Source organism: Lepidochelys kempii, chromosome 9, assembly GCF_965140285.1.
Source record: "Lepidochelys kempii isolate rLepKem1 chromosome 9, rLepKem1.hap1, whole genome shotgun sequence".
NCBI classification, from domain to species: domain Eukaryota; kingdom Metazoa; phylum Chordata; order Testudines; family Cheloniidae; genus Lepidochelys; species Lepidochelys kempii.
The window spans coordinates 53,598,955-53,625,985 of NC_136388.1; the positions used below are offsets into that span (position 1 = coordinate 53,598,955).

The 27,031-nt window shown below is 45.2% G+C and overlaps 1 protein-coding gene across 5 annotated transcripts in view; it reads left to right on the top strand.

Annotated features, from left to right (window-relative positions):
* Window positions 1–27,031, top strand: part of RYK (receptor like tyrosine kinase) — a 174,566-nt gene that overhangs the window by 105,651 nt on the left and 41,884 nt on the right. For all 5 annotated transcript variants that reach the window (XR_012160844.2, XM_073360374.2, XM_073360373.2 and 2 more), the window contains one exon: window positions 25,105–25,174. Coding sequence is in view for 4 of the 5 variants with exons in the window: in XM_073360374.2 (XP_073216475.1) it covers window positions 25,105–25,174 (70 nt within the window). In the remaining variant the exon portion in view is untranslated. The remainder of the gene's footprint in view (window positions 1–25,104; window positions 25,175–27,031) is intronic.

Consider the following 27,031-nt stretch of genomic DNA (forward strand, 5'->3'; position numbering starts at 1 on the left):
ACCCCAAGCCACCCAATGAAATTAATAGGCAGGAAGTTTAAAATAAACAAAAGGAAGTACTTCACATAACGCATGGTCAAGCTGAGGAACTCATTGTCAGGGGATATTGTGAAGGCCAAAAGTGTAACTGGGTTGAAAAAAGAACTAGACAAGTTCATGAAGGATAGGTCCATCAGTGGCTGTTTAGGGATGAAACCCTATGCTCTGGGAGTCCCCATGCCTCACTGCCAGATGCTGGGACTAGATGACGGGTTGGATCAGTTGATTGCAGCCCTGTTCTGTTAATTCCCTGTGAAGCATCTGGCACAGGCCCCTGTCAGAAGACAAGATACTGAGCTAGATAGACCAATGGTCTGACCCAATATTGCCATTCTTATGTTATGTTCAGGCATGAGTAATCCAACAATAACAACCTAGTGTGTGCATGTGGTAGTGGAAGAAATATCTTGGTAGATTTCAAAATGAACATACAATCTGATGCAAAAGTAGAGACTGACAATAGAACTTTTTTAAAAGGGGGCCTGTATGGATAAAAGTGATTTATTTTAAAAAAAACACCCATTAGATAAGAAATCTCACTTGCACTACCACCAAAGGGCAGCGGAGGGGGGAGAATACCAGTGAAATTTTTTTGAGACTCCCAAGGCAGATCTGATTGAGAGGGATGCTGTTCCAATCCCTAGCCACTTTGCCTCTTCATGAAATAGGCCTAGAGGTGGTGAGCCAGGAGAAGAATTGAATGGATCAATGCTAAACATAATACCTTTTCAGAGGTTGACTGGGGCTTTCCTGTCCCAAAAGTAGGCTTGGACCCCTCCCCATATAACCTATGACCTATTGAGTCATGAATGTGACAAGTTAATTGTTCCCTCTACAAAGACTGTAAAATCATAGCCCTGTCCTTTATCACTATTCATTTCTCTTTTCAGTTAGTTTTGGGAATATTGTGCATTGTGCAAAGACCATATGGCCCTTCATAGAATCATAGAATATCAGGGTTGGAAGGGACCTCAGGAGGTCATCTAGTCCAACCCCCTGCTCAAAGCAGGACCAATCCCCAACTAAATAATCCCAGCCAGGGCTTTGTCAAGCCTGACCTTAAAAACTTCAAAGGAAGGAGATTCCACCACCTCCCTAGGTAACGCATTCCAGTGCTTCACCACCCTCCTAGTGAAAAAGTTTTTCATAATATCCAACCTAAACCTCCCCACTGCAACTTGAGACCATTACTCCTTGTTCTGTCATCTGCTACCACTGAGAACAGTCTAGATCCATCCTCTTTGGAACCCCCTTTCAGGTAGTTGAAAGCAGCTAACAAATCCCCCCTCATTCTTCTCTTTCACAGACTAAACAATCCCAGTTCCCTCAGCCTCTCCTCATAAGTCATGTGTTCCAGTCCCTAATCATTTTTGTTGCCTTCCAATAGACGTTTTCCAACGTTTCCACATCCTTCTTGTAGTGTGGGGCCCAAAACTGGACACAGTACTCCAGATGAGGCCTCACCAATGTCGAATAGAGGGGAACGATCACGTCCTTCGATCTGCTGGCAATGCCCCTACTTATACATCCCAAAATGCCATTGGCCTTCTTGGCAACTAGGCACATTGTTGACTCATATCCAGCTTCTCGTCCACTGTAACCCCAAGGTCCTTTTCTGCAGAACTGCTGTCTAGCCATTCGGTCCTTAGTCTGTAAGCGGTACATGGGATTCTTCCATCCTAAGTGCAGGACTCTGCACTTACCCTTGTTGAACCTCATCAGGTTTCTTTTGGCCCAATCCTCTAATTTGTCTAGGTCCCTCTGTATCCTATCCCTACCCTCCAGCATATCTACCTCTCCGCCAACTCCTTTAGCACTCTCAGATGTAGCGCATCCGGCCCCATGGACTTGTGCTCATCCAGCTTTTCAAAATGATCCCGAACCATTTCTTTTTCCACAGAGGGCTGGTCACCTCCTTCCCATGCTGTGCTGCCCAGTGCAGTAGTCTGGGATCTGACCTTGTTTGTGAAGACAGAGGCAAAAAAGCATTGAGTACATTAGCTTTTTCCGCATCCTCTGTCACTAGATTGCCTCCCTCATTCAGTAAGGGGCCCACACTTTCCTTGACTTTCTTCTTGTTGCTAACATAGCTGAAGAAACCCTTCTTGTTACTCTTAACATCTGTTGCTAGCTGCAACTCCAGGTGTGATTTGGCCTTCCTGATTTCACTCCTGCATGCCCAAGCAATATCTTTATACTCTTCCCTGGTCATTTGTCCAATCTTCCACTTCTTGTAAGCTTCTTTTTTTGAGTTTAAGATCAGCAAGGATTTCACTATTAAGCCAAGTTGGTCGCCCTTCAGCAATTGGTGATGATCTCAGAGGTTGCAGCTTTTAGTGTGACATGAATAGACAAGGGTATGACTACTTCTAATTTTTCTATTTTTATTCTTGGAATAAAAGAGGCCAGCTATAGAATTTAGGCTAGTTGTAGAATCTCCTGTTTAAAAAAGGGGGCGTGGGGAGGAATTGTTTGGGGTGGGTCTCCACAATAAAGAGGAATTTTCTGAATCCAATTCTCTTTATCCCAAATCCTGCTCCTTTCTGCTTCACTCTTTCAGACCCAGTTCCTCCTCACGAGCAGCCCTTCTGAAAGAGTTCCAGCCCTCCCTTTGCTTCTCTGATACCAGTTGGAAGAAGATTTATCCCACTTCATGAAGCTTAAATCCAGATCAATGGATGGCCCAGTTCATAGAATTAGTTCAAGGGATGAGCATTCACAGTAGTTTTACCTTGGCCTGACTGCCCTGTTTCAGGTTCACTCAGTATTATCCAGCTAGCAAAAAGGCTGCAAACTCTATATCTTTTGTGTGTTTTCAAGATTGTTACACCTACTTACTTTAGGGAACGGCAGCATCTATTCAGCAATATTCAAAGATATTCACTCAGAGTAGCACAGGCTGCTTCGGTCGGAAATGCTGTTCTCAAGATTGCATCTGCAAAACCACAATGGGGTCATCATTGTCTCCCATCACCAGTCATTCCTGATTAGTAGACGTATTCTAATCTTCTTAATTTAAACCCACCTTCTCCATTGACAGTTTGTATTTTCAGTATGTCCGTTTTCTTCTCTTAGGCATCCTAGTTCCTGTTATCTTTTCCACTTGCAACATGGTTCCTTGGGAAGTTTTGCTGACTGAGGTGGGAAAGGAGCATAGTCTTCTATAGGAAGTGATTGGCATTTTGTCACCTCCTTCTTTTTGTTGAGTGGAGTTGTATTTCAGGAGGAAGAAAAGACTGGCAAGTCAATTCACCAGTAAGGGGCGGTGTCCTTAGTTAACTGCCCCTTATTTGCTTTCTGCTTTTTTGTAATGTGACTCAGGTTTCTTCAGTTGCTTTAGGGGTTTGCAGCTTAGATGCAGAAATTAACTGTTGTCACTTTGAGTATCTGCCAGCTTGAAATCAGTCCTGGGGATGCACATAGATTGTTTAACATCACAGAAACAACACCTATTGTGTCCATTACAATAAGCCATGGCTTGGGTTCTGGGTACTTAAAATTTCATCTCAATGGAAACCTTTCTTGGATTTTTTTTTTCCCCTCATTTGTTCTGGGCTTCACTACTGAAGCTAATTCTTAATATCAGTTATCATAGTTTCTCTCACCTTTTTAATACCAATGATAGAGTATTGACAAGAGTCTAAAGGATTTTCTCTGCAATAGTTGGAAATTTATTTTTTGGTGCAGATTCTGGGGCCCCCTAAAAATGAACTTGTTTGCAAAGAAGGGGGCACATAAAACAGTTCTATTCTGCCATGATATAAATAACGAAAGTGCCCAGAGATTTCGGTCAAGATCAAGGCCCTTTTGTGTTAGATGCCATATAAACAGAGAGAGAGATGTGCCTGCTCCAATGGTCTGTCCTCTTAAAATCTTTAGGGAAGAAGACTTGTGTTTGAAATAGAGAAAAATTGAAGAGAACTTTGTGGGGTTTTTTTACTTATTATAGGAGGCTGGTGGAATTGCTGGGAACCGAAGCCTGGTCTCTGAAGTGGGTGGTAGATCTGTATCCTATGCCTCTCATACAGTTGGTTGAAATCTCTGTAGTTAGGCCTGTGAGGTGGTTTTACCATTGCCCCAAAGTTAATCCATACTGCGCGCGTTTAAGTGATTAACATTGCTACAATCCTGGAATCTTAAAATTCTACCTGCCGCAAAAATGGGATATTCTTATTCATAACAAGGTCCAGAGGTCCATCTCTTCTCAACGCATCTTACCCCTCTGAGAAACTTACTAGTTTTTCATGTGCCTCTTAAGACAGGCAGACCAGCTCTTCCCTGCTGCAAAGCAAATAAAATAAACTACAGTCGGCTTAATATCTCCAGTCTCCTGGGTCTGCCATTATTGGCAGGGGGGATTCCTCTCCTCTCTGTAGTTACTACGACTCTGCTCCCCTACTTACATATCATGAAGTTGCACCATGGTAGAGAACTGTAAGAGAGGGAAAGCCAGAAGCTGGCTCATTCACCTCCCTGCTGACTTAGTGCCTGGATGGAGATCTGTGCCTGTTCTATGGAGACACAGAAGCCTTGCAACTGCTCAGGCTGGGGCAGGGTTTCCTGCAGCTTCCTTCCCAATAGCTCTCCTGCTTGAGGGAAGAGGTGGCAGCAGCAGCGCTTGAGCAGTAAAATCCTTCAGGCCCAGCCAGTTGCTTTCCCCACCATGCCATGGATGGTGGCAGAGACTGAAGGAAACCTTCAAAGGCCCAGGGAAGCTCTCTGCTCATGCAACCCTGACTGACCACAGCTGCTGCAGTAGCAGGGTAATACTGACAGGGGTCCAGAGCAGACAGAGCAAGGAGATTCTAGTATGGAGCCCTTCCTTCACTGTGTAGTATCTCCCTCTGCCCACTGTAGCACTGACACAGAAGTGTCAACAAAGGAGACTTCATGACATCAGGAGACCTTGAAGAATGCCTATCTCCATATCCCCATTCAGTAGTCTCTCAGATGCTTCCTTCACTTTGCTTTTGGAGTACAACATAACCAGTACAGGTCCTTGTACTTTGATTTAGCAACAGTATCACTAGTGTTTACAAAAATGCTTTTGCGTAAATAGTACCTCTCAGGCAGGACAGGGTCTATATCTTCCCTTTCCTGGGTGACAACTTCATCCAGAGTCAGCATCATAGATGATGATACCCAGATGACAAGGATACTGCAGAACCATCGTTTTGTGATAAATTGAGAAATCAGTTACCACCACCTCAGCAGATTCTCCATCTCAGAGTGGAGATAGAGACAGTCCTGTAGACAGTTTTCTTATTACAAGGAAGAGAAGAAAAGCTGAGGAATCCTATCAAAACAATCAACCTCTTAAGGGAAGTTACCCCATTTATATGCTTCAGTCTCTTCTGGGATCAGTTTTCTCCTATGTAGATATTCTGAGTGGACCTGTGCTCACATGAGGTTGATACAAAGCTTCCTCTTATCCTTCCCTCCACTAGCTCTGATCCACTGCTCAATGAAGGTCTTTCTCCCAGGAGGTTTCTGAGGCATTGAGATGATGGATGAGTCCAAGCAGATTCAAAGCTGGCTTCCCAACAGGCAAACCTGTCTGGACAGTTATCTCCACATATGTCAGGCTGGAAGGATGTGGTACTCTCCCGGGATCAAGGATTGTCCAACACATCTTGTCCAAATATAAACTGGCGAGAGCTCAGGGCACTCGATGATATGGTTTCAAGGTTCTGCTCCCTTATCTGGACTCCCCTCAAGCTGATCATAACAGACAACACCTAAACCAAGTCATATGTCAACAGGCAAGGGCTACTGTACTCTAAAGAGCTCATCTCCTGATGACTTTGGCAGAGGTGAATCTGTGGTCAATCTATGAATATGACTGACTGGCTCAGCTGCAAAAAGTGAGGTCATTCAGAATGGAAACTGGACCAGAGGCATTTCATCTCCTGGTAAAGGAATTTGGTCTCCCAGTGTTGTATCTGTTTGCCTCCAGTGTGAATTACCAGGTTTCAGTGGTGGTCTCTCACCAGTAGGATCATAAAGTCAAGGCAAAAGATGCCCCATTGCAAAGGTGGCCAAAGAGACACTTACGTTTTCCTCTTGTCCCCAGAATGATACTGAAGATGAGTGCTCCTTCTTGCCTGGTATTTCTTGTAACACTGTTCTGGCTAAGGAGGTCTTGCTTCTCTGGCCTTGACATGACACAAAAGATCTTTCTTGTGCTTTTCCTCTAGAAGGGATATTATAAGGGCCAGTTATGCATTATATTCCAGATGTTCTACGTCTAGCTACTGTGCTCTTGAACAGAGAGCCTGTTAAAATAAGAGGTAATCTACACTTTTAGCTCATAGAATTACATCTACTTACTCAGCATATTCAAGGGCCTAATTGAGATTTACCCAATGGTTCCAGGACAAGGGTCTCACCCCTCACATTTGTATTGGTGTCACAGATTCTCAAATTTCTTCAAGATGGATATAGGCTAGGCCTGGTGATTTGGAGGCTCAAAAGTTACATTGCTGCTTTATCTGTTATCCTTGGTGCACCAAGTAAGAGGTGAATTTAATCTTAACCCAGAAATCCGGCGTTTTTTGAGAGCAATGTTTTTTTCTTCCTCCTCCTGAAGTGCACAGAATTCCTCCATGGGAACTTATTCTCCCTTGGTTTTCAATATCATTACTGGCTCATCATTTTGACCCATTCATGACAGTATTTCATTACTTTCCAGTCTTTAAAGTGGCCTATTTGATAGACACTCTGCGAGCTGAAGTGATTTGGGAGCTCTTTCCCTAGAACCTCACTACTGCACCTTCCATAAAGATAAAGTGGTACTCAGAACCAACCTTGTCTTAATACCAGAGATTAACTCCAGGTTCCATAGAGCACAGGAAATTATCCTTTCCTCCTCCTGCCTGGCTCAGTTTCTCTCCAGTGTGGCAAATTGCCAGTACGATTATGATGAGTCCAGCACTTCCTCTTCTGGGGGGTGGGGGGTTCCTGCCCCTGAACTAAGGTATTTACTGTCCCACTAGTAACCCAGAGAAGGGTAGTGGAGAGGGAGGGACCCCAGTGGCCCTAGGGATAGTGGTAAACCACTTGAACTAGCGGTTCCTTCCCCTGGGCTACTTCCCTCTCCTGCTCTTCAGCTTGTGGGGCTTTCTGCCCTCTCTCTCTGCACAAGCCAGGTGTCTCTTTACCTAGGGTCTTGGTCTTCTAGCCAGCCACAGCACTTCTCCAAACTACTCTCTGCTCCAATTCCTCCAAACTACTCTCTGCTCCAACTCCTTCCAACTACTCTCTGCTCCAACTCCGTCCCCTGGCTGATTGAAGCAGGGATTTTTTTTATCAGGTGACTATCTTCAGATGCTCTAATTGGCTTCAGGTGGTTTTAATTAATCTATAGAAACCTTTCTTCCCTCTACGGGGAATAAGGCTTCTCCTCATCCTGGGACTTACATATTCTTCCTATATCACTCTCCTGCTGCCTTCTGGCCATGCTGTATCACATATCCTCCCCTCCCCCCCCCCACTCAACACCATGGGGTTGGGCTACTTGGGACAAGAGGCAACGCTTTCGTGACAAGGCATCTGCGTTGCTGTGTTGGCTTCTGGCCCTATGCTGTACTCGGAAATGAAAGGGTTGCAGAGATAGGAACCATCTAGTCGCTCTTGCATTCTTCTCCTTGTTTCTGTGCATCCACTGGAGCGGGACGTGGTCTGTCACCAGGGTAAATCGCCGCCCCAGTAGGGAGTAGCGGAGAGTTTCCATGGCCCATTTTATCACCAGACATTCCTTTTCAACAACGGCGTACTTTTGTTCCCTGGGGAGGAGCTTCCAGCTGAGGTACAGGATCGGGTGTTCCTCCTCCCCTACCATTTGCGAAAGGACGGCTCCTAGCCCTACTTCCGAGGCATCTGTTTGTAGGACAAATTCTCCCTTGAAGTCTGGGGCTATGAGTACTGGATGGCAGCAAAGGGCTGTCCTTAAACCTGCGAATGCTCCTTCTGCTGAATCAGACCATTTTACTATCTCGGGCCCCGAGCCTTTATCAGGTCCGTCAGTGGCCCTGCTCTTGTGGCGAAATGAGGGATAAATTTCCAATAGTACCCTACTAACCCGAAAAATACTCTGAACTGCTTTTTACGGACTGGCCAAGGTCAATCTTGTATTGCCTCCACTTTGTTCCAGAGGGCTTTTACCAAGCCTCTCCCTACTACATACCTGAGGTATCTCCCCTCAGCTAGTCCTATCACGCACTTCAGAGGGTTGGCAGTGAGGCCAGCCTTCCGCAGGGCATCTAGTACCGCTTCTACTTTCCCTAGGTGCGTTTCCCAGTCAGGGCTATGGATGACTATATCGTCTAAATAGGCGGAGGCATACCTGGCATGGGGTCGCAGCAATTTATCCATAAGTCGTTGGAATGTTGCAGGGGCCCCATGGAGTCCGAAAGGGAGGACAGTGTATTGGAACAGGCCATCAGGTGTAGAGAAAGCAGTCTTCTCCTTGGCGTTCTTGGCCAGGGGAATTTGCCAATATCCTGTGGTTAGGTATCGGGCCTTGCCTAACTGATCAACTAGCTCGTCGTCACGTGGTATCGGATAGGCATCAAATTGAGATACTTCATTCAACTTCCGGAAATCGTTGCAAAATCTCAGGGTGCCATCAGGCTTGGGTACTAGGACGATAGGGCTGGATCACTGGCTGTGGGATTCTTCAGTAACCCCAAGTTCCATCATCATCTTCACTTCTGTCTTAATTTCCCCTCTTTTAGCTTCCGATATCCGGTACGGTCTTATCGTCACCCTTGTCTTGTCCTCTGTATACTGCCATTCATGAAACCTCTGGGATCGCAACGCTGTGGTTACTCCGGATCTGGCCACAATCTCTGCCTTCAGCTGAGGGTAATCCTCCGCAGTCTCTGCAGCCATATCGTAGTAGATCTTCTGGGCCTCTCCACACAGGAATGGGGCGAGGATACCAGACCACTGATCTCGGGGCCAGGCCTCCCGCAGGGCTGTTCTCTCAAATGCTAGGAGGTACGCCTCTACATCATCCTCCAGTGTCATTTTCTGTAGGCAGTGGCTGGCCCGTATAGTCCGGGTTCTGTTGCAATTGTGGTTCTGCTCCATAAGGGCCTTCATCTGGTTTGCCAGCTCCTGTAGCAGAGCTCAGTCCTGGGCAGCCTGAGTCATCAACAGCGGATTAGTCTCCTGCCGCACCCGAGTCGCCTCCTGTTGGGTGGTTGCTTAGATTCAGATAGCCTCCTGTTGGGCCGCAGTGGCTTGTATTAGAGCCTTGACCACGTCGTCCATCTTCGGGACGGGATGGTTTTGGTTAACCCTGGTTTAAGTCCCCAGCTCAGAGATCCCACCTTTGACACCACCAGAGAGAGTGTGGCACTTTGGATGTCTGCAGAGCTCTCAAAGTATGTATTCACTGCACAGCTCAGTTCAAAAAGACAAACGACAAAGAAAGCATTTATCACCTAGTGTCATAGGGAAATAAGTCCTCAATCTCCCATTTTCAGATGGCTAAGATTGTATCCCAGGAAGTATATGAGTCAAAAGTGTACGAGTAACTCCATCTCCAAAAATGAGAGCTCCTTCCTTCAGAACTGTGCCAGCTTCATGAGCAGAAAGATCATGTGCCTTTATAAGACAAATCTGTAAAGCAATCACCTGTTCATACCATATCCAAATTCTACAAGCTGAACATCCAGTCATCATCTGATGCTGCCTTCAGTAGACAGATGCCTACACGCTGTAGTGTCCCTGTAACTATTAGGAAAGAGGACCTATACGTGAAAGATTTCCAGCATGATGCAAACAGGCCATGTTGGACAGCTGACAAGTTACAAACATATAAACTGTGATTGACTTCCTTCTTAACTTATCTGTTTGGCTTGGACAAGTACTACCTGTGTTCATTTGACATCTATTTCAGCCTGCCACAAACCAGTTGAAGGCAGTCTAGTGTCTTGGCTCTTCTCAGGTTCATGCAGGGCTTGTTAGAGGGGAGAACATGTTGAGAAAAGTTAAGGGCTTGTGGCACATGAAGTAGCAAGAGGGCAGGAGCTTGATTGTGTGGAGTTTTGTTAAAGGTTATAAGGTTTCAGTGCACGTGGTGCTCTACAACTGTTAGTTCCCAGTGTGCCACTAAAATGATTTGAGTTTATAGGGTAGTACTTTTAAAAGTGAATGGGGTTTTTTTTTTTAATGCAAAAATGTTTGAGCTTAAGTCAGTATCTTTGTAGTCTTAAAGGTACACAGAGCTACATTATAAAAAGTAAACTGAAAGGTGTTCTTACCCTCCCAGGATCCTGTTTCTTCACTAGTGTTCATGACATTTCCCAGTTGAGCACCCCATCTGGTATATTCACTAGTCTGCTATGAAGGAAACCAGCTGCTGATCCTCAAGTGTTTTAAGTCTTGAGCCTGAATGGAGCTCATCCACTTGCCCCAGTTTGGGGCATCCTAGACACATTCTTGAAATACAGATCCACTTTGTAGCACCCCCTCCTTGGAGCTGGAACTACTGTCCAGCTGCCTGGCCCCTGGGATCAGTGCTGACTCCTCAGGCTACCCCGTAGCGTAAACACCCCCTCTCCCAGAACTCCACCCCAAGGTGTGAACCTTCTGGGTTGCCATTTAACTCTTTCAGGAGACTTGTGGTAAGTGCAAAGCATAAATCACAGACATTTAGCACAAGATTCTAACACCATTGCTTTTTTACTTAACAGATAAAGCACAAGATAGTACAGATCACACAGCACACAACAAACATCTTAAACACAATGCCCCTCACTAGCTCACCCTTCCCTTGGAAGTCATCGGAGGACCATCTGTGTTCAGGTAGGTATGCAGAGTCCCCTTATCAGGCTGCTACATGTTCGGTTGCTTCTCCTTTGTCCTCAGCTGGAGAAAAATGGCCGAGTACCCCAGATTGATCCCCTTTCATAACTTTCCAGTTTTCTCTGTCAGTTGACTCTCTCGTCAGCCTTGAAAGGTGACCAGAGACCCTACTGGTTGACCTCGTTGCCAAGGCGACCAATCCCCTGAGAAACCAGTTCTTCTGGGTAGGAGCTATCTTATTGTCTCAGTTATTTCTTTTCAGTGGGAGAGCCCTTTAAGCAATGAACCTCTTGTTATTCCTTTGCCACTAGCCTTTGGAATTTCAGTCTAACATGGAGGCAAGCTGATAATGGAGAAGGCAAAGGGGCTGCACTTTGAAAATGGAGTTTTCAGCTTGGTAAAAATACGTAAAATTCATGAATTCTGTGAGAGATCATAAATTGATCAGACAGATTCCCTAAACCAGGGGCAGGCAAACTTTTTGGCCTGAGGGCCACATCAGGTTTCGGAAATTGTATGGCAGTGCCTCCCCAAACAGCCAGGCGTGGCCCTCCCCCCCGGACTTCTGCCCCCCCAAACCCCCCCTATTTTCTAATGTCCGTTGTCCGTCCCCCCCCCCCCGGACCCTTGCCCCATCCAAACACCCCTTCTCCCTGTCCCCTGACTGTCCCCGGAACCCCTGCCCCTGACTGCCCCCCCACCCCATCTAACACCCCCTTCTTGCTGACTGCCTTCCCCCCGGGACCCCTGCCCCCATTCAACCCCCCGTTCCCTGCCCTCTGACCGCCCGACCCCTATCCACACCCGTGCCCCCTGAACTCCCCTGCCTTCTATCCAGCCGCCCTCCTACGGCGCTGCTACAGCCGTGCCGCCGCGCAGCACAGAGCACTGTGTCAGGCCGGGCTCTGCAGCTGCACTGCCCCAGGAGCTCACAGCCCTGCCGCCTAGAGTACTGTGCCAGTGGCACAGTGAGCTGAGGCTGTGGGGGAGGGGGAACGGCAGGGGAGGGGCTGGGGGCTAGCCTCACAGCAGCAGAGATTCACAGTTCCCTGCAGGAATCCCCGTACCCTCTCCGTCTCACAAAATGTGCGGCGCTGGTGTATTCAGCTCTGTGAATACGGCCCCTGCCTAAGGACACTGCAGCACATGCTGCATGTGCGGGAGCTGACCCGCTCTTACCTGCTGTCATGGGCAGTGGGTGAAGCTGCCACTTGGGAAGGCTAGCTCCCCACCTCGCCTCTTCTGCCTTTTGCTCCACCCTCTCCCCTCTGTCTACCTCCTCTCGTCCCTCCCCCACCCTGCTCACCCCCTTCCAGCCAAGTCCCTGAACCCAAATGAAGCAAATGACATTTGTAAAAAACACTCTTCTGCAATTTCTTTCTAAAGAAAATGAAGCATGTTTTCCACTGCATGCCAGAAGGTGAAGACTGGACATGTAGAAGGTACCTAATTAAAAGCTCTAAATTTGGGAATAAAAAATGTCAGTCACGGGTTTTTTTTATGCCCTGAAGTTTGTCCAAGATTTATTTGCAAAAACTGTGTAGGAAGGGTGAGTCAGCTGTCTTGCTGAATACAACATCAAATATTATGGAATACATGTTGTAGCTCTTCTGTTTTACATTTTCTTAATCAGGGTTTCTAAGCTGATTTTATATTTTAAATGTACTCTTAAACCTTCATAAAGTAATCATTCCAGATTACTACATATTTAACTCACTGAAACAAAGACATTATTTTGAATTAATCAGTCACAGAGGTTTAGCGTGTTTATAACAATGTTCATTGCTTTTAGAAAAAGGGAACACTAATTTACTTTGTGTGATCTCCATAACAATAGACATGTTTATGAAATTTCACCAACTTTAAAAAATATGTTTCCAAAGATTTTAGGCATAACAAAGGATTTTGTATCTTACTAGTTACTGATTTTGCTGGAGGGTTCTCTTAAAACTAGTTCATCAGATAGTCAGAAGTAAAGAAAGGGAAACTTTGTCCAGCTATCTGGAAGGAAAGGGGTGTTGTCCCTTTAACGGCTCTCTTCAATGGGGGCGGGGCGTGTGAAGGGAGAAAGGGATAGACCGAAAGGACAGGAAGACTTTGAAAGCAGGGTTTTTTTTACTATAGTAATTAAAATATCTATTTTAGATAAGGGTGGTCTTTTGAAGGATTTGTTTGAAAACCTATGTCTGAAGATCCAACCATTTAAGGCTTACAATGATTGTGCATTTAAAAATCTGTGCAAGGATTTTTTAGAGATGTGATTTTATAATCTTCACAAACTCACTAATGAAATATTTTTAAAGCAAATTTTAAACTAAAGTCCTGTAGACTGACATGTTCTGAGTAAATATTACAGTAATGCACAACTGTTTTTGTCAGTAAATTCAGAAACTGACAGTATATGCCTGGGACTTGGCAAAAGCCTGTTAAATGGCTTCATTACCACTTGAATGGTTCTTTAACAGTTTAAATGTTGTGCTAATAGGTCCGGCAGGCTGGAAGGCTTTTTCACTTTTAAGTTACTAGGGGTATGTCTTCACTACCCGCCACATCGGCGGGCAGCGATCGATCCAGTGGGGATCGATTTATCGCTTCTAGTCTAGATGCGATAGATCGACCCCCGAGCACTCTCCCGTCGACTCCTGTACTCCGGCGAGAGGCACAGGCAGAGTCGACGGGGGAGCGGCAGCAGTCGACTCACCACGGTGAGGACACCACGGTAAGTCGATCTAAGCACGTCGGCCCGTGGCTCTGCACAGCACAGCAGTCTCTCTCCTCCTCCCCCCCCCCCCCGCCTAGACCCCTGCAGCAGCAGCCGGCTTTGCTTGCCTACCAATTCCACATTGATGGTTCTGTGATTCCCTCAGAGTTCTCCCACATCCTCCTCAGCTACCTCAGCAGCATCTTCAGTACCTCTGTGAGCTCTCCATGCTGAGAAATGTCATAGGTTTCTGGAGCTGGTGTGCTGTCTACACTGGCACTTTACAACACTGAAACTTGCAGTGCTCAGGGGGGTGTTTTTTCACACCCCTGAGCAAGAAAGTTTCAGCACTGTAAAGTGCCAGTGTAGACCAGCTCCTAAATTCAAAGTTGCAACTTGACACATGAATTCAGTGTCATAGTCTTGGAGAATGTGGTCTCTTAATAGCACTGCCCATAAACAAGAGGCTTTGATACAAGAGATTTGACATATGATTTCAATCACAGAATTGCCCTATGTCTCAAGTAGAGGAAGTTAAGATCACTCTAAGGAGTTACCATAGTTCAGCCTCAGTGTAAAGATTCCCCACAGTGCTAGCACTACAGGTGCTGGGCGGCATCCTGCCAAATGTTATAAGAACATAATAACCCTATGCCAAAGGAAGTAGGCGCTGAAGAGCTTTGTGTGTGCTGTTGTGAGTTCTATCCAAAGTACAGCACAATTGATTCAGGACAATTGTAGAACTTCACTATATATAATTCTAGATCCTCCAGGGGCCCAAATAGACACTGTCAAAATTGTTCTTTATTACATGAATGTCAGGACATTCAAAGCAGGATAGCTGTGGGAGCTTCTAGGTGCTTGGAATTCTTGAAAATCAAGCTACTTATTTTGGTTCCTAAATATGGACTTATGACCCCAATTATATCACCATTTTTTAATGTCTTGGCCAGTATAACTAATGGAAAAAATAGCAATTAAAATGAATTATAATAACTGCAACAGGGTAATTGCATTATTTCTATCCATTTATCCTTTTGGCCATGAGTCATTCTTCCAAAGAAACTTTGGAAGTCGTGGACCAGATTCTTTTGAACTACAACTGGTGTAAATCCAGAATAATTACATTGACTCGCATGTGGTTCTATACATTGCCGTTGGTATAACTCAGAGCAGGATTTGGCTTTGTGCTCCTATTGTTTGTCCTGAATGTGTTCCATTTATATAATTTTGTTTTCCTGCAGAAACAGGTTGACTTATAGAAAACAAGGAAATAATATTAATAAGAATACACAATACGGATGCTGGAACTGTTTCACAAGATAAGATTTGGATTTCCGTATATACTTGAATGGGAGTCAATCATTCTTGGGGAGCCCTACCCCAAAAATACAATGTTCTTTCTGAGCTGAGAGGAAACAGTGGAACATACCGTAGTTTTTCAGTGAGCCATTGTTGGATTTAATGATGGAGAGAGGAAGGGCATTGACAAAGCAATATACTGTGCAACAGTATTACTGTGAAGAGATGGATGAATTCACTGTCACTATAGGAGTTTTTTCTAAACTGGCTTAACTTGTTCTGTAGACTTTACAGCCAATTTAAACTTTTTTCTGACCTGGAACACTAGATTATTGCAACGTAACTTCTAATTTTAAAATACCCAAAAACTAGTTATGTGAGTGCAGGGTCAATTCCTCTTTCTGTGAAGGTATAAAAGCCAAGCTTACAGGTTTTAAAATAAAACATAAAATTCAACAATCTCTTTCCTCACAATGTAGTAGTTCTGGGCTCAACTGTAGCGGGAGTGAAATTGGTAATTAAAGTTGCCTATGCATTATTCTGAGATCTCATTTCCAGTGGCCTATAACTTCTTGTAACTTAAGTTTTGGCCTGGAATTTTCTAAGCATAGTCTTTCCTGGAGGGTGCATTTTTCTGGAAAGTGTGAGCAAAAAGAATGGTTCAGCTATTCATAAGAACAAATTTTAACAGTCTCAGTCTGGTAAATGAGAGTGCTGTATTGCTTCGGTAACTCCGGCCATGTCTATGCTACAGACTTTAGTCAACTTAAGCTGCTTTAATTATATCGGTTGTGCGTGTCCACCCAACTCCTTGTGTCGGCAGAGTGTCCACAGTCTGTGCCCTTGCATCGACAAAGAGAGTATAGCATTGTGGGTAGCTATCTCACTGTGCAACTCACCACCTTCTGCCAGTGGGAGATCTGGGAACAGATTGCAGTGCACCATGGGGGCATGTTCACTGTCTCATGATGCAGTTCTTTCTGTCCCATCATTCCATGGACTTCTGACCTTGTTTTGTGCTGTTTTTGAACAGCTCCTGTAAACTGTACTCCCTCCATCTCTGCCTGAAAGCATGGATCCTGAACTGCTGGCCAGTCTGGTGATCAGCGTTAGGGACACAATGCAGCTGGTCATGCAATGTTTCATGAGCTGTGGAATAAAGTAAATATGTGGTGCCTGCCCCGCTATGGGCAATGGAAAGAAATAATTCAAAATTGTTGCTGGCATTCACAGAGCAGCTGCACACAGTGAACTGTCAGTATTGGGCTCAGGAAATGAGCACTGAGTGGTGGGATCAGATCTTGATGCAGGTTTGAGATGACGAGCGATGACTGCAGAAGTTTTGGATATGTAAAGCCATCTTCCCGGAATTGTGTGCGCCGCTTACCTCAGCAAAGCAGCACAAGGACACCAGAATGAGGGCTGCCCTCACAGTGGAAAAGCGAGTGGCAATCGCTGTGTGGAAGCTGGCAACTCCAGACTGCTACTGATCAGTTGCGAATCCGTTTGGAATTGGAAAGTCCACCATAGGGGTTGTCAGATTTCAGAGTAGCAGCTGTGTTAGTCTGTATCTGCAAAAAGAAAAGGAGGACTTGTGGCACCTTAGAGACTAACCAATTTATTTGAGCATAAGCTTTCGTGAGCTAGAGCTCACTTCATCGGATGCATGCAGTGGAAAATACAGTGGGGAGATTTATATACACAGAGAACATGAAACAATAGGTGTTTCCATACACACTGTAATAAGAGTGATCACTTAAGGTGAGCTATTACCAGCAGGAGAGTGGGGGGGGGACCTTTTGTAGTGATAATGAAGGTAGGCCATTTCCAGCAATTGACAAGAACGTCTGAGGAACAGTGGCGGGTGGGAGGGGGGAATAAACATGGGGAAATAGTTCTTCTTTGTGTAATGACCCATCCACTCCCAGTCTTTATTCAAGCCTAAGTTAGTTGTATCCAGTTTGCAAATTAATTCCAATTCAGCAGTCTCTCTCTGGAGTCAGTTTTTGAAGTTTTTTGTTGAAGAATTGCCACTTTTAGGTCTAATTGAGTGACCAAAGAGATTGAAGTGTTCTCCGACTGGTTTTTGAATGTTATAATTCTTGACATCTGATTTGTGTCCATTTATTCTTTTACGTAGAGACTGTCCAGTTTGGCCAATGTACGTGGCAGAGGGGCATTGCTGGCACATAATGCTGTATATCACATTGGTAGATGTGCAGGTGAACGAGCCTCTGATAGTGTGGCTGATGTGATTAGGCCTTATGATGATGTCCCCTGAATAGATATGTGGACAGAGTTGGCAACGGGCTTTGTTGCAAGGATAGGTTCCTGGGTTAGTGGTTCTGTTGTGTGGTGTGTGGTTGCTGGTGAGTATTTGCTTCAGGTTGGGGGCTGTCTGTAAGCAAGGACTGGCCTGTCTCCCAAGATCTGTGAGAGTGATGGGTCATCCTTCAGGATAGGTTGTAGATCCTTGATGCGTTGGAGAGGTTTTAGTTGGGGGCTGAAGGTGACGGCTAGTGGCGTTCTGTTATTTTCTTTGTTGGGCCTGTCCTGTAGTAGGTGACTTCTGGGTACTCTTCTGGCTCTGTCAATCTGTTTCTTCACTTCAGCAGGTGGGTATTGTAGTTGTAAGAACGCTTGATAGAGATCTTGTAGGTGTTTGTCTCTGTCTGAGGGGTTTGGAGCAAATGCGATTGTATCATAGAGCTTGGTTGTAGACAATGGATCGTGTGGTGTGGTCTGGATGAAAACTGGAGGCATGTAGGTAAGCATAGCGGTCAGCAGGTTTCCGGTATAGGGTGGTGTTTATGTGACCATCGCTTATTAGCACCGTAGTGTCCAGGAAGTGGATCTCTTGTGTGGACTGATCCAGGCTGAGGTTGATGGTGGGATGGAAATTGTTGAAATCATGGTGGAATTCCTTAAGGGCTTCTTTTCCATGGGTCCAGATGATGATGTCATCAGTGTAGCACAAGTAGAGTAGGGGCATTAGGGGACGAGAGCTGAGGAAGCGTTGTTCTCAGTCAGCCATAAAAATGTTGGCATACTGTGGGGCCATGCGGGTACCCATAGCAGTGCTGCTGATTTGAAGGTATACATTGTCCCCAAATGTGAAATAGTTATGTGTGTAGAGCCATTAATTGCCTCCTGCTATGAAGGACTGAGACTTGGACTAATGTGCAGGAAATACTTTATAGCTTTGCAGCACTGGGATTCCCTAACTGTAGCGGGGCGATAGTTGGCACACATATCTCAATTTTGTCCCCAGACCATCTTGCGATGGCATAAATCAATCATAAGAGCTACTTCTCCATGGTTTTGCAGGCGCTGGTGGATCATTGGGGTGTTTCACTGACATCAATGTGGATTGGTCAGGGAAGATTCATGATGCATGCATCTTTAGGAACATTGGACTGTATAGAAAGCTGCATGCTGAGACTTTCTTTCAAGACCAGAAGATTCCAATGGGGGATGTGGAAATGCCATAGTGATCCTGGGAGACCTCACCTACACCTTGCTGCCCTGGCTCACAAAGCCTTACACAGGAAACCTAGATAACAGCAAGAAGCACTTCAACAGCAGGCTCAGCTGGTGCCAAATGACTGCTGAATGTGCCTTTGGCAGATTAAAAAGTCATTGGTGGTGCCTTTTTGGCAGATCAGATCTCAATGAGGACAATATTCTGATGGTCGTAGCAGCCTGCTGTGCTCTGCATAATATTTGCGGAGCGAAGGGGGAAAAGCTTCCCCAGGCATGGAGCGCTGAGGTGGATCACCTGGTTGCTGATTTTGGGCAGCCAGATACTAGGGCAATTAGAGGGGCTCAGTGGGGGGCTATTCAAATCAAGGAGGCTTTGAAGGAGCATTTTGACAATGAGCCCCAGCAATGTTCCCTCTAATTTTTTCCATCCATGTGCGGAATACATTTTATGTGCACCGAGGTATATGTCTGTGTGTTCCACCAGTAGAAACAAAAAACCTAGATATAATATATATTTTAAAAAAGTTATCATAGGGATAATTACTCCAGCTAGGACAAGTTAGGCATTTTAGTACTCAGTACTCTAAGAATTAAATTTTAAGTGTTAGAGAAGTAAAAATTATGAAATGCATAGACCAGTCAAAACATTAAAATAACACTTTGAAAATAAAATTACAGAGAATATATGTATATGCAGGAAGTTCCAAGAAGTAACAACAATAATAATACAAGTATGTTTTGGGAGGTGAGTGTGAAAGTGTGTGTGTGTGAGAGAGAGAGAGACAGTGTGTGTGGGGGGCGGGGGGAGGCTGCTGGGGAAAGCCTTGCACTGTCTCTCTAAGATGCTCACTGAAAGTCTCCTGCTCTGTTCTGAGCCCTGTTATCTCCCCTCCCCTGCTCTGTGAAGTTGGGGTACATGGAGTGGGGGAGAGAGAGTGAGTGTGTGTGTGAGAGAGAGAGAGACACTGAGCTGGCTGCTGGGGAAATCTCAGAAAAAGTGCACAGTCTCTTTAAGAAAGGCACACTCTCAAACCGCAACAGCTCCAAGTTCTCCTGAGCCAGGCTGTCCCCTCTGCCATGCTCTGCGGAGAAGGGGTACAGTGGAGGGGGACACCCTAACATCAGCACCCTCCCCGCCCCCCTGGCTCTGCACAGCCAGCAGGAGGGTCCCGAGAGCAGCTGCAGGATGGAGGAATGTGGGGGAAAGGCACCTGAACACATGCTGCTGGCTGTGTGTGCTCTGCTATCAGCTGGGCAGCACTTACATCTCTCCTGCGTGGCTTCCCGAGTGCACAGCTTACAGGGAACACAGAGCCCCAGTAATGTGTCTTTGTGATACATTTGGCCAGGCAATGTTTACTTGCAGCCTTGAATGACCCCCATAATGCTTTCTTCCTGAGCTTTAATTGTAGTGAGCTAATGTTCCTGCCTATAGCCACTGTCTGAATTTTAGCAGCAAATACCGTGTGCATGACACACAGACTCATTTTGTTTCAAAGACTACACTTTAATTAAAGGATAAAATGCCTTTTTGTTTGTTTGTTTGCTTGCTTGCTTGCTTGCAAACAGGACATACCAGTGAGGGACAGTCTCTCAGTTAAGGCTCTCACAGCTGTAACTCCAGCTTTCATCGTGAAACCAGTCTCTAGGGAGGGAGTGCAAAGGGTACTGCAAAGGAACAGGAACATGTGAGGAATGTGTTGAGGGAGTTTGGGGAGGGCATGGAATAGCGTTCTGTATTGGCTGCAGGGGGAGTCGTGTACAGATGTGCTCAGACTGCAGCGCTGTAAGAGATTTGAGTATCTCTGTCTGGCTCTCCAGTAGCTTTATCATCCTCTCCTGCTTCTGTGTCCTTTCAAGGCTATCCAATCTGAATTTGTCTTCCTCCACACTCTTGTTTTGCTATCTGCTGTATCTGTTGACTGCAGCACTTCATGAAACATATCGTCCTTACTCCTGCTGGTTCAACTCCTTATCAGATGGAGGTGCTCCGCCGCTGTGTAGGAGTTGGTCCTCAAGGACACATCTGCAGGAAACAATAAACAGAGACAGTATTGTGAGTGGACACACTGTGAATCACAAAAGTCTCACACACCTCTTTCTCATTGTTCCTTGGCTTGCACACAGCTCAGCGAGAGTCCCAAATATGGTGAGTTCAGTGCTGGAAGGGGGGATGGGCAAAAAGGGACAAAAGGTCTGGAGTTTTGTGAAGAGGGTGTTAGCCGACAGCCAAGGATGTTTGGTGAGGTGCCAGCTATGCCCGTTTATACCATCCGTGACTTTAACCGCGAGGACGCACTGTCCCTTCGCGGCGGGCAGCCCGGGCTAGGCTGACGGATGCCCCAAGGTCCTAACCACCCGTGACTTTAACTGCTAGAGCTCAGAGCTCCTTCGCAGCGGGCAGTCAATACTGACTGACAGGTGCCCCAATGGCAGCACTAAGAGCCTCTCCACACCCGTGACTTTAACTGCTAGAGCTCAGAGCTCCTTCGCAGCGGGCAGCCAGGATTGACTGACAGGTGCCCCAAGAGTTTGCCCCGTGGAGGCGGCACAACTCAATGCTAGGCTCTTAGTACTCTCACCTAATGGCCAGGCTTTAGAGCCAAAACGGCTGAGGTTCTTTAATTGTGTTGGCTGCTTTACAGTAAACCAGAGAAACAAGTCAGGCTTATGCATAAATGGTTACCAAAATTTATTAAGCTAGATTCTAATCATGTGGTTACAAAATTGCTAGTGCCTACTTATTTAAATGTAGAGATGTTACACACACAAACAAGTTACAAAACTGAAGCCACAATCCCAAAGAAAGAAAACAAAGTATAGAGCTCTATTTCAAAATATGTGTACACTAAAGATAGGAGATCAGGTGTGGGTGCTTCTTACCCTCCTTGCATCTCTCGATTCCAGCGGTGCCAAGCCAGGATCGGTCACTCAATTCCGCGGAAAGACGAATAAGGGACAAGGCGTAGGGACCCTCTTAGCTGCAGAAGCCTTGGGAGGCTGTCACTTATCTGACCAGCAGATAGATAGTGAAAAGCACTCAAGAATCATGGTGCTGTAGGTCCCCTACTTATACCTCTGTACTCCTTTATTCTCTTTCTCCTTTCTTATGCCAAATTGAGGCTGGTCTGTCTGGGCGACGCCAGCTTTCGCAAGAGTAGTTTACACTTGCAAGGGAGAGAAACAATAAGTTTCGACTACTGGACATTTCTTTTATCAGGGTAAATATTTTCCCACCTAGGATGTTGGTGTGTGTGCATCACGCTATTTAGTTGGGGCTAAGAGCCATGTCTGTCACAGGGCCTCTGCCTGCTGTGAGCTTAATCGTCGTATCTGTTCCCAGAGGCACATTGTAGCAGCACACCTGTGCTTTCACAGCTTCAAAGGCTGGGCTGGAATATATGTTAAGTGCCCTGTTCCTGCTTCCGCCTGTGTTTCCAGCAATGCTGGTCTGAGGGGTGGGGTGGCTGTCTGGCTACAGAGGGTCACTACATGTACTTAGGGAGAGTATTCTAAATATTTCACTCTTTTCCATAAGCTGGGGTAATTGAATCCAATATCTCACTCCTGAGAGTAACCTAGGATGCAAGGGTACTGCTCCTGGATGTGTGCGGCTTCAGACAGGGTCCACATGTTCACCTGTATGCCACTTTGGTCCCTGCAGAAATAATTGCCAGTTAGCATGGCAAAGTTTCCTACAGCATGGGGAAGGAACAAGGCAGCTCTGCCAAGGAACCTTGTGGGGAGGATTAGAGTACCTACAGGAAAGCTTCCTAGAGATCATGATGGAGGATTCCTGGGACAAACTTCTCCACTGGTCCCCCACTGCATAGCTGTGTAGGCTCTGTTAATTTCTATCCCTTATCTCTCCTCGGTCATATAACAAAGTAAATGAGACCTCAGTCTCCTATCATTGTGCATATCAAAGTAAAAGGCATGCTTACCAGAGCTTGTCTCTTCTGCTTCATGCACACCAGAGCCAGCGTGCTGGGACTGGCTAGACCCCTCCAGAGTCAAAATTAGGTCCTGGCTTGCCATGTCACCAGACAACCCTATCACATGTCCCATGTCCCCCTCCAACTCCACTTCCTCATCCATCACTTGGTCTTTGGGATTGACTCTGCTGGCTATTGCCTCCAGTCCCCCTGAAGTATCCACAGGGCTCTCGGCAGTGGCACTGAGGTCACCACTGAGTATGGCTTGCAGCTTCTCATAAAAGCAGCATGTCTTTGGTGCCACACCAGAGCGATGGTTGGCCTTCCTTGCCTTCTGGTATGCTTGCCTCAGCTCCTTGATCTTAACATAGCATTGCTGTGTGTCCCTTTTGTGTCCCGTGTCCTGCATGCCACAAGCAATCTGCACGTAGATATCAAAATTCCTACAGCTTGAGCGAAGCTGCAACGGCACAGCCTCCTCTCCCTACAGATCCAACAGCTCTGGTGTACTCCAAGCAGGACCATGTCTGTTGCGGAAATCAGCATGGTCAGCTGGGAACATGCTGTGTGAACAGTCCAGGCTGAGCAAAGGAAGAGGAATTTCAGAAATTCCTGGGCCTCTAAATGGGGGTGGGCACATGCGTGTGTAACTGCAGGGCAGCGGAGTTCAAACTGCTGACCAGAGTGGTCATGATGGGCATTGTGGGGCACCTCCTGGAGGCCAGTTAAGGCGATATAAGTAAGCTCAGTGTCTCCACTGATGCTGTGTCACTCTGCGCCACAAAAAGCTCTATGTTGCTTGTTGACGTGGTTTTATTTTGTTGATGTAGTAAAGGAGTTATATTGGTGAGAGGAGTGTTTCAGGGTGTACACTCCCACTGTTTTGTCGATGAAAGCTAACTTTTGTCAACAAAATTCTGTAGTGTAGACAAGCCTCCATCTTAATAAAATGTTGATGTTTCTCTCATTTGGTGCACAAGACTACATAGGAATTTTTGTCTCCTTCACTGCATATTTAAATCGCTTATCAGAAAGCTCACCATACCCTTTCATAACATGAGACTTATAAAGCCTTATAAAACTAGGAAATGCTCAATTAAGGCCTCAGCAGCATATACCCCCCCAAAAGCCTCCTGTTGCAAGAAATACTACACAGATTTCTATATTCTGCAAAATGCAGTTAAGGTGCAGCTTCTCCCACAAGATAACCTTAATTCTGCCCTGTGGGAGTGGGAGTACCTTACTCCTCCCCATTTCCTCTCTGCTACCAATGCTCCAAATTAGGACTCCTGTTCAAACAGTCCAGTGCGATCTTCAGTGTGGCCTGTGTACCAGCACTGATATGGGGAGAAATCATACTGAGCACACTAAGCTGCTTCAGGTCTTTGCTTCCAGCAGCATAACCACAAATAGAGACTAACAGTCCACTAGAGGATTTTGTACAGTGACTGTCCTGTTGTAAAGGGTGCCAGGTAGGGAGAAAATGATATATATTCCTGAAGAAGAGCTCTGTGTAGCTCAAAAGCTTGTCTTTCACCAATAGAAGTTGATCCAAGAAAAGATATCCCCTTGCCCACCTTCTCTCTAATATCCTGGGACGAGCACAGCAAAATTTATCCCTGTGATACTTGTCCCAAGCACCTTCCTTTCCCTCTTCCCCTCCCCCTCCAACCTCTTTACCTACATACACATTCACCAATTGACTCTACTCCCTTTTTCACTTAACCAAACCAATTCTCATTGCTCCCTCCCAGCTCAGAAGGTTTTCAGACACCTGTCTCTCTGCTCAGAAACACCCACTCCTGCCTCACTGGGAAACTCTAACGTTTCCGGGCAGGAAGTGCTACAGGTGAGGGTTTGTAGTAATCAAACATAGGATTGCTATTAAAAAAATTGTCATATCAGATTAAACCAGTGATTCACTATCCTTGTCAAAAGTTAATCAATACCAGATATTGCAGATTAAGGTATGGCCCCCTCATAATGGCCATTAATAAAGTAACATGCCCTTACAGGAAACTCTGCTCACACCAACCAGTTGACTTACCTCCTAGGTACAAGGGTTTACATTTTACATTTGTATCTTATTTAATCTAACTGAATTTTAGGCACCCATGTGAACAAGATGACAATTTGAACCCTACCAAGCTCGGACTCAGTATCTTGTGGAAGTGAATTCCATAGGTTGGCTATGCATATGTGAGGGTAGGAAGGATTCTGGAGCAGTTGTAAGAAAGCTTCAGTAAGGGATTTTCCACAATACGTTTGTGGAATCCTTGTTTTGTTTTTAAAAGGACATTTAAAAAAATTAGGAGAGGAAATGTATAAACTTCAAAATGAGGGTGTTTTTTTTTTTTTAAATTGGTCAGTTTTTTCTTCGCTGTAATATGTGATTGTTGTAGAGTTCTCGCTGTAAGTGCATGGGTTATTTTTTGTGAGTGGTGGTGAAAGAAGGGAGGAGTGTTATAAAAATAGCCATCAAAACTCACCTACCTTACTTGATATTTAGTTAAAATTAATAAATCTAATAATAAATCAAATTAGGTATTCTTTAGCATGCAGTTGAAGCATGAAAAAATATCTAGTATATCCACAGCTGGCTACAAGCTGAAAATAAAGACAATATTTAATGCTGATAACTACTTTTGCATTCACTTTAGAAGGATCTTGGGTCTGTCTATTCACTTGATTTATTTAAACTGGCCTATTGAAAATCAGTTTTGGTCACTTGTGCACGTGCCTATTTAACCCGTTTTGTAAAAAATTACACTTTAGTTTGTTTCCAGAACGAGTAATGGTCACAGTTCCTTCTTGTCTTGTCTTTTTTAGATCAAGCTTCAGAAGTGCAAGTGACAATGATGCTGACAGAAAGCTGTAAACTCCGAGGCCTTCATCACAGGTCAGTACTGATACTTTAAAGCCTCTTATGGTGAGAGTGAAATTAAATTTATATCCATGTGTATTGAAGATAATATTTAAGCGGCTTTTCAGTGTTAAAAATTTCAGAAACAAATCACTTCCAAACTTAAATGAACAGTACTTCAGCCAAAAAATGTTTGGCAAAGTTATAAAAAGCTGAAAAGGCTCTTTAAGAATGAACACTAAAGTAAAGAGCATTTAGCATGCACCTTTTAGCACCTCACAATCCCATGAAGTGCTGCAGGCACTTGCTCCAGAGACTATATAAATTAACAGGTTTGTTACATGTGCTGTCTTGCTGATGCTGAAGAAGGCAGCGTATGTGCTGTCAGACTTACATCCCATCCACACCCCTGTTATCTTCCAGCCATAGCCAGTAGCACACAGTCATCACAAAATCCTGCCAATAATTCCTGTACACCACTGTGACATACACACTCCAGACTATCTGTATCACCCCTCTAACCTGGGGTGCCCTTTACACTGCTTTGCTACTCTAGCTTCCAGCATGGGCTGCTCACAAACAGCCTCCAGAATGCAGGTCAAACCCAGCTACGTCTGTGTGCTGCAGCTAACCAGCCATGCTTTGGCTCTTGCTAGCCTTGATTATATTGTGGGGGTGTCCCCAAGACACCCCCAGGCCTAATTTCTTGCCAGAAATGTGTGTTCTGTACTGCCCAGCTCTCTTCTGGACAGTACAAGCTTATTTAAAGACTGTCATTTTATTAATAGAAATTATATGCACACATCTTGTTATCCCAAAGGGAGTTTCCCAGACACTTCAGTTTAAACACACTGGGTTAGATAAAACAAGTTTATTAACTACAGAGAGAGAGATTTTAAATGTGTACAAGTAATGAATCCTAAAAGTCAGAAATGGTTACGAGAAAAATAAAGATAAAATGCAACTAGTGCCTAACTTAACAAACTATATTAAATTCAAAGCACAGTTTCTCACCACATGATCTCAACAGTCTTACTGGACAAACTTCTTAGGCCAGGACCATTTCTGTTTAATGGCTGCTTCCTTTGTCCGTACTCACGCAATGAATAAATTAATGGTGGGGAAGTGGGGGTGCCTTGGGATGTCTGCATCTTCTTATAGTCCTGTCCTTCCTGTGGGAAGCATTTCCACCTGGGAGCAAGGAGAACAGGCAGTCTGTGTGGAAGGGGACTTTCTGTGCTGTTTCTTTACTAAGATGTAGATTTTTTTTTTTTTGTGCCCCTTTCCTGCCAAAGAATGGCTGCTTAGCAAGTAGTTGGTCCATCAGCCTTGTTTACACCTGTCTGAGGCATCAGCTTGCCCTTTGTCTCTGAGAAACTGGTTTGGCTGTTCCCTAGACATCTCCGGAAAACTTACTGGCCACGTCTACACTGCAAAATTAAGTCAATCTGACTTGCGTCAACATACAACTGCCACAGTAATTACACCACTTGTGCACTCTTTACGCTTTACTCCTGGTATTGGCGGTGCACATCCTCACCAGGAGCACTTGTATCAATTGTACTGTCAGTGTAGGGCATTTGTAGGACAGCTCCTGAAAGCCAGTAACTGTCAATGTAAATAACACCAGACTACATCGACCTTGACTACACTGCTCATGGAGATAAGTCAATGTAGTCGGGCAGTTACGTTGGTGAGAATGAAATTAAATGTAGACACTTCACAGGTCGACATAAGTAGCCTTGCATTGACCAAACTCTGTAGAGTAGACCAAACCTTAGGGCTGGTCTACATTACCATGGTAAATAGATCTAAGTTACGTGAATAATGTAACTGAAGTCGATGTAGCTACATCCACTTAACCCCGGTGTCTACACTCCACTGTGTCGATGG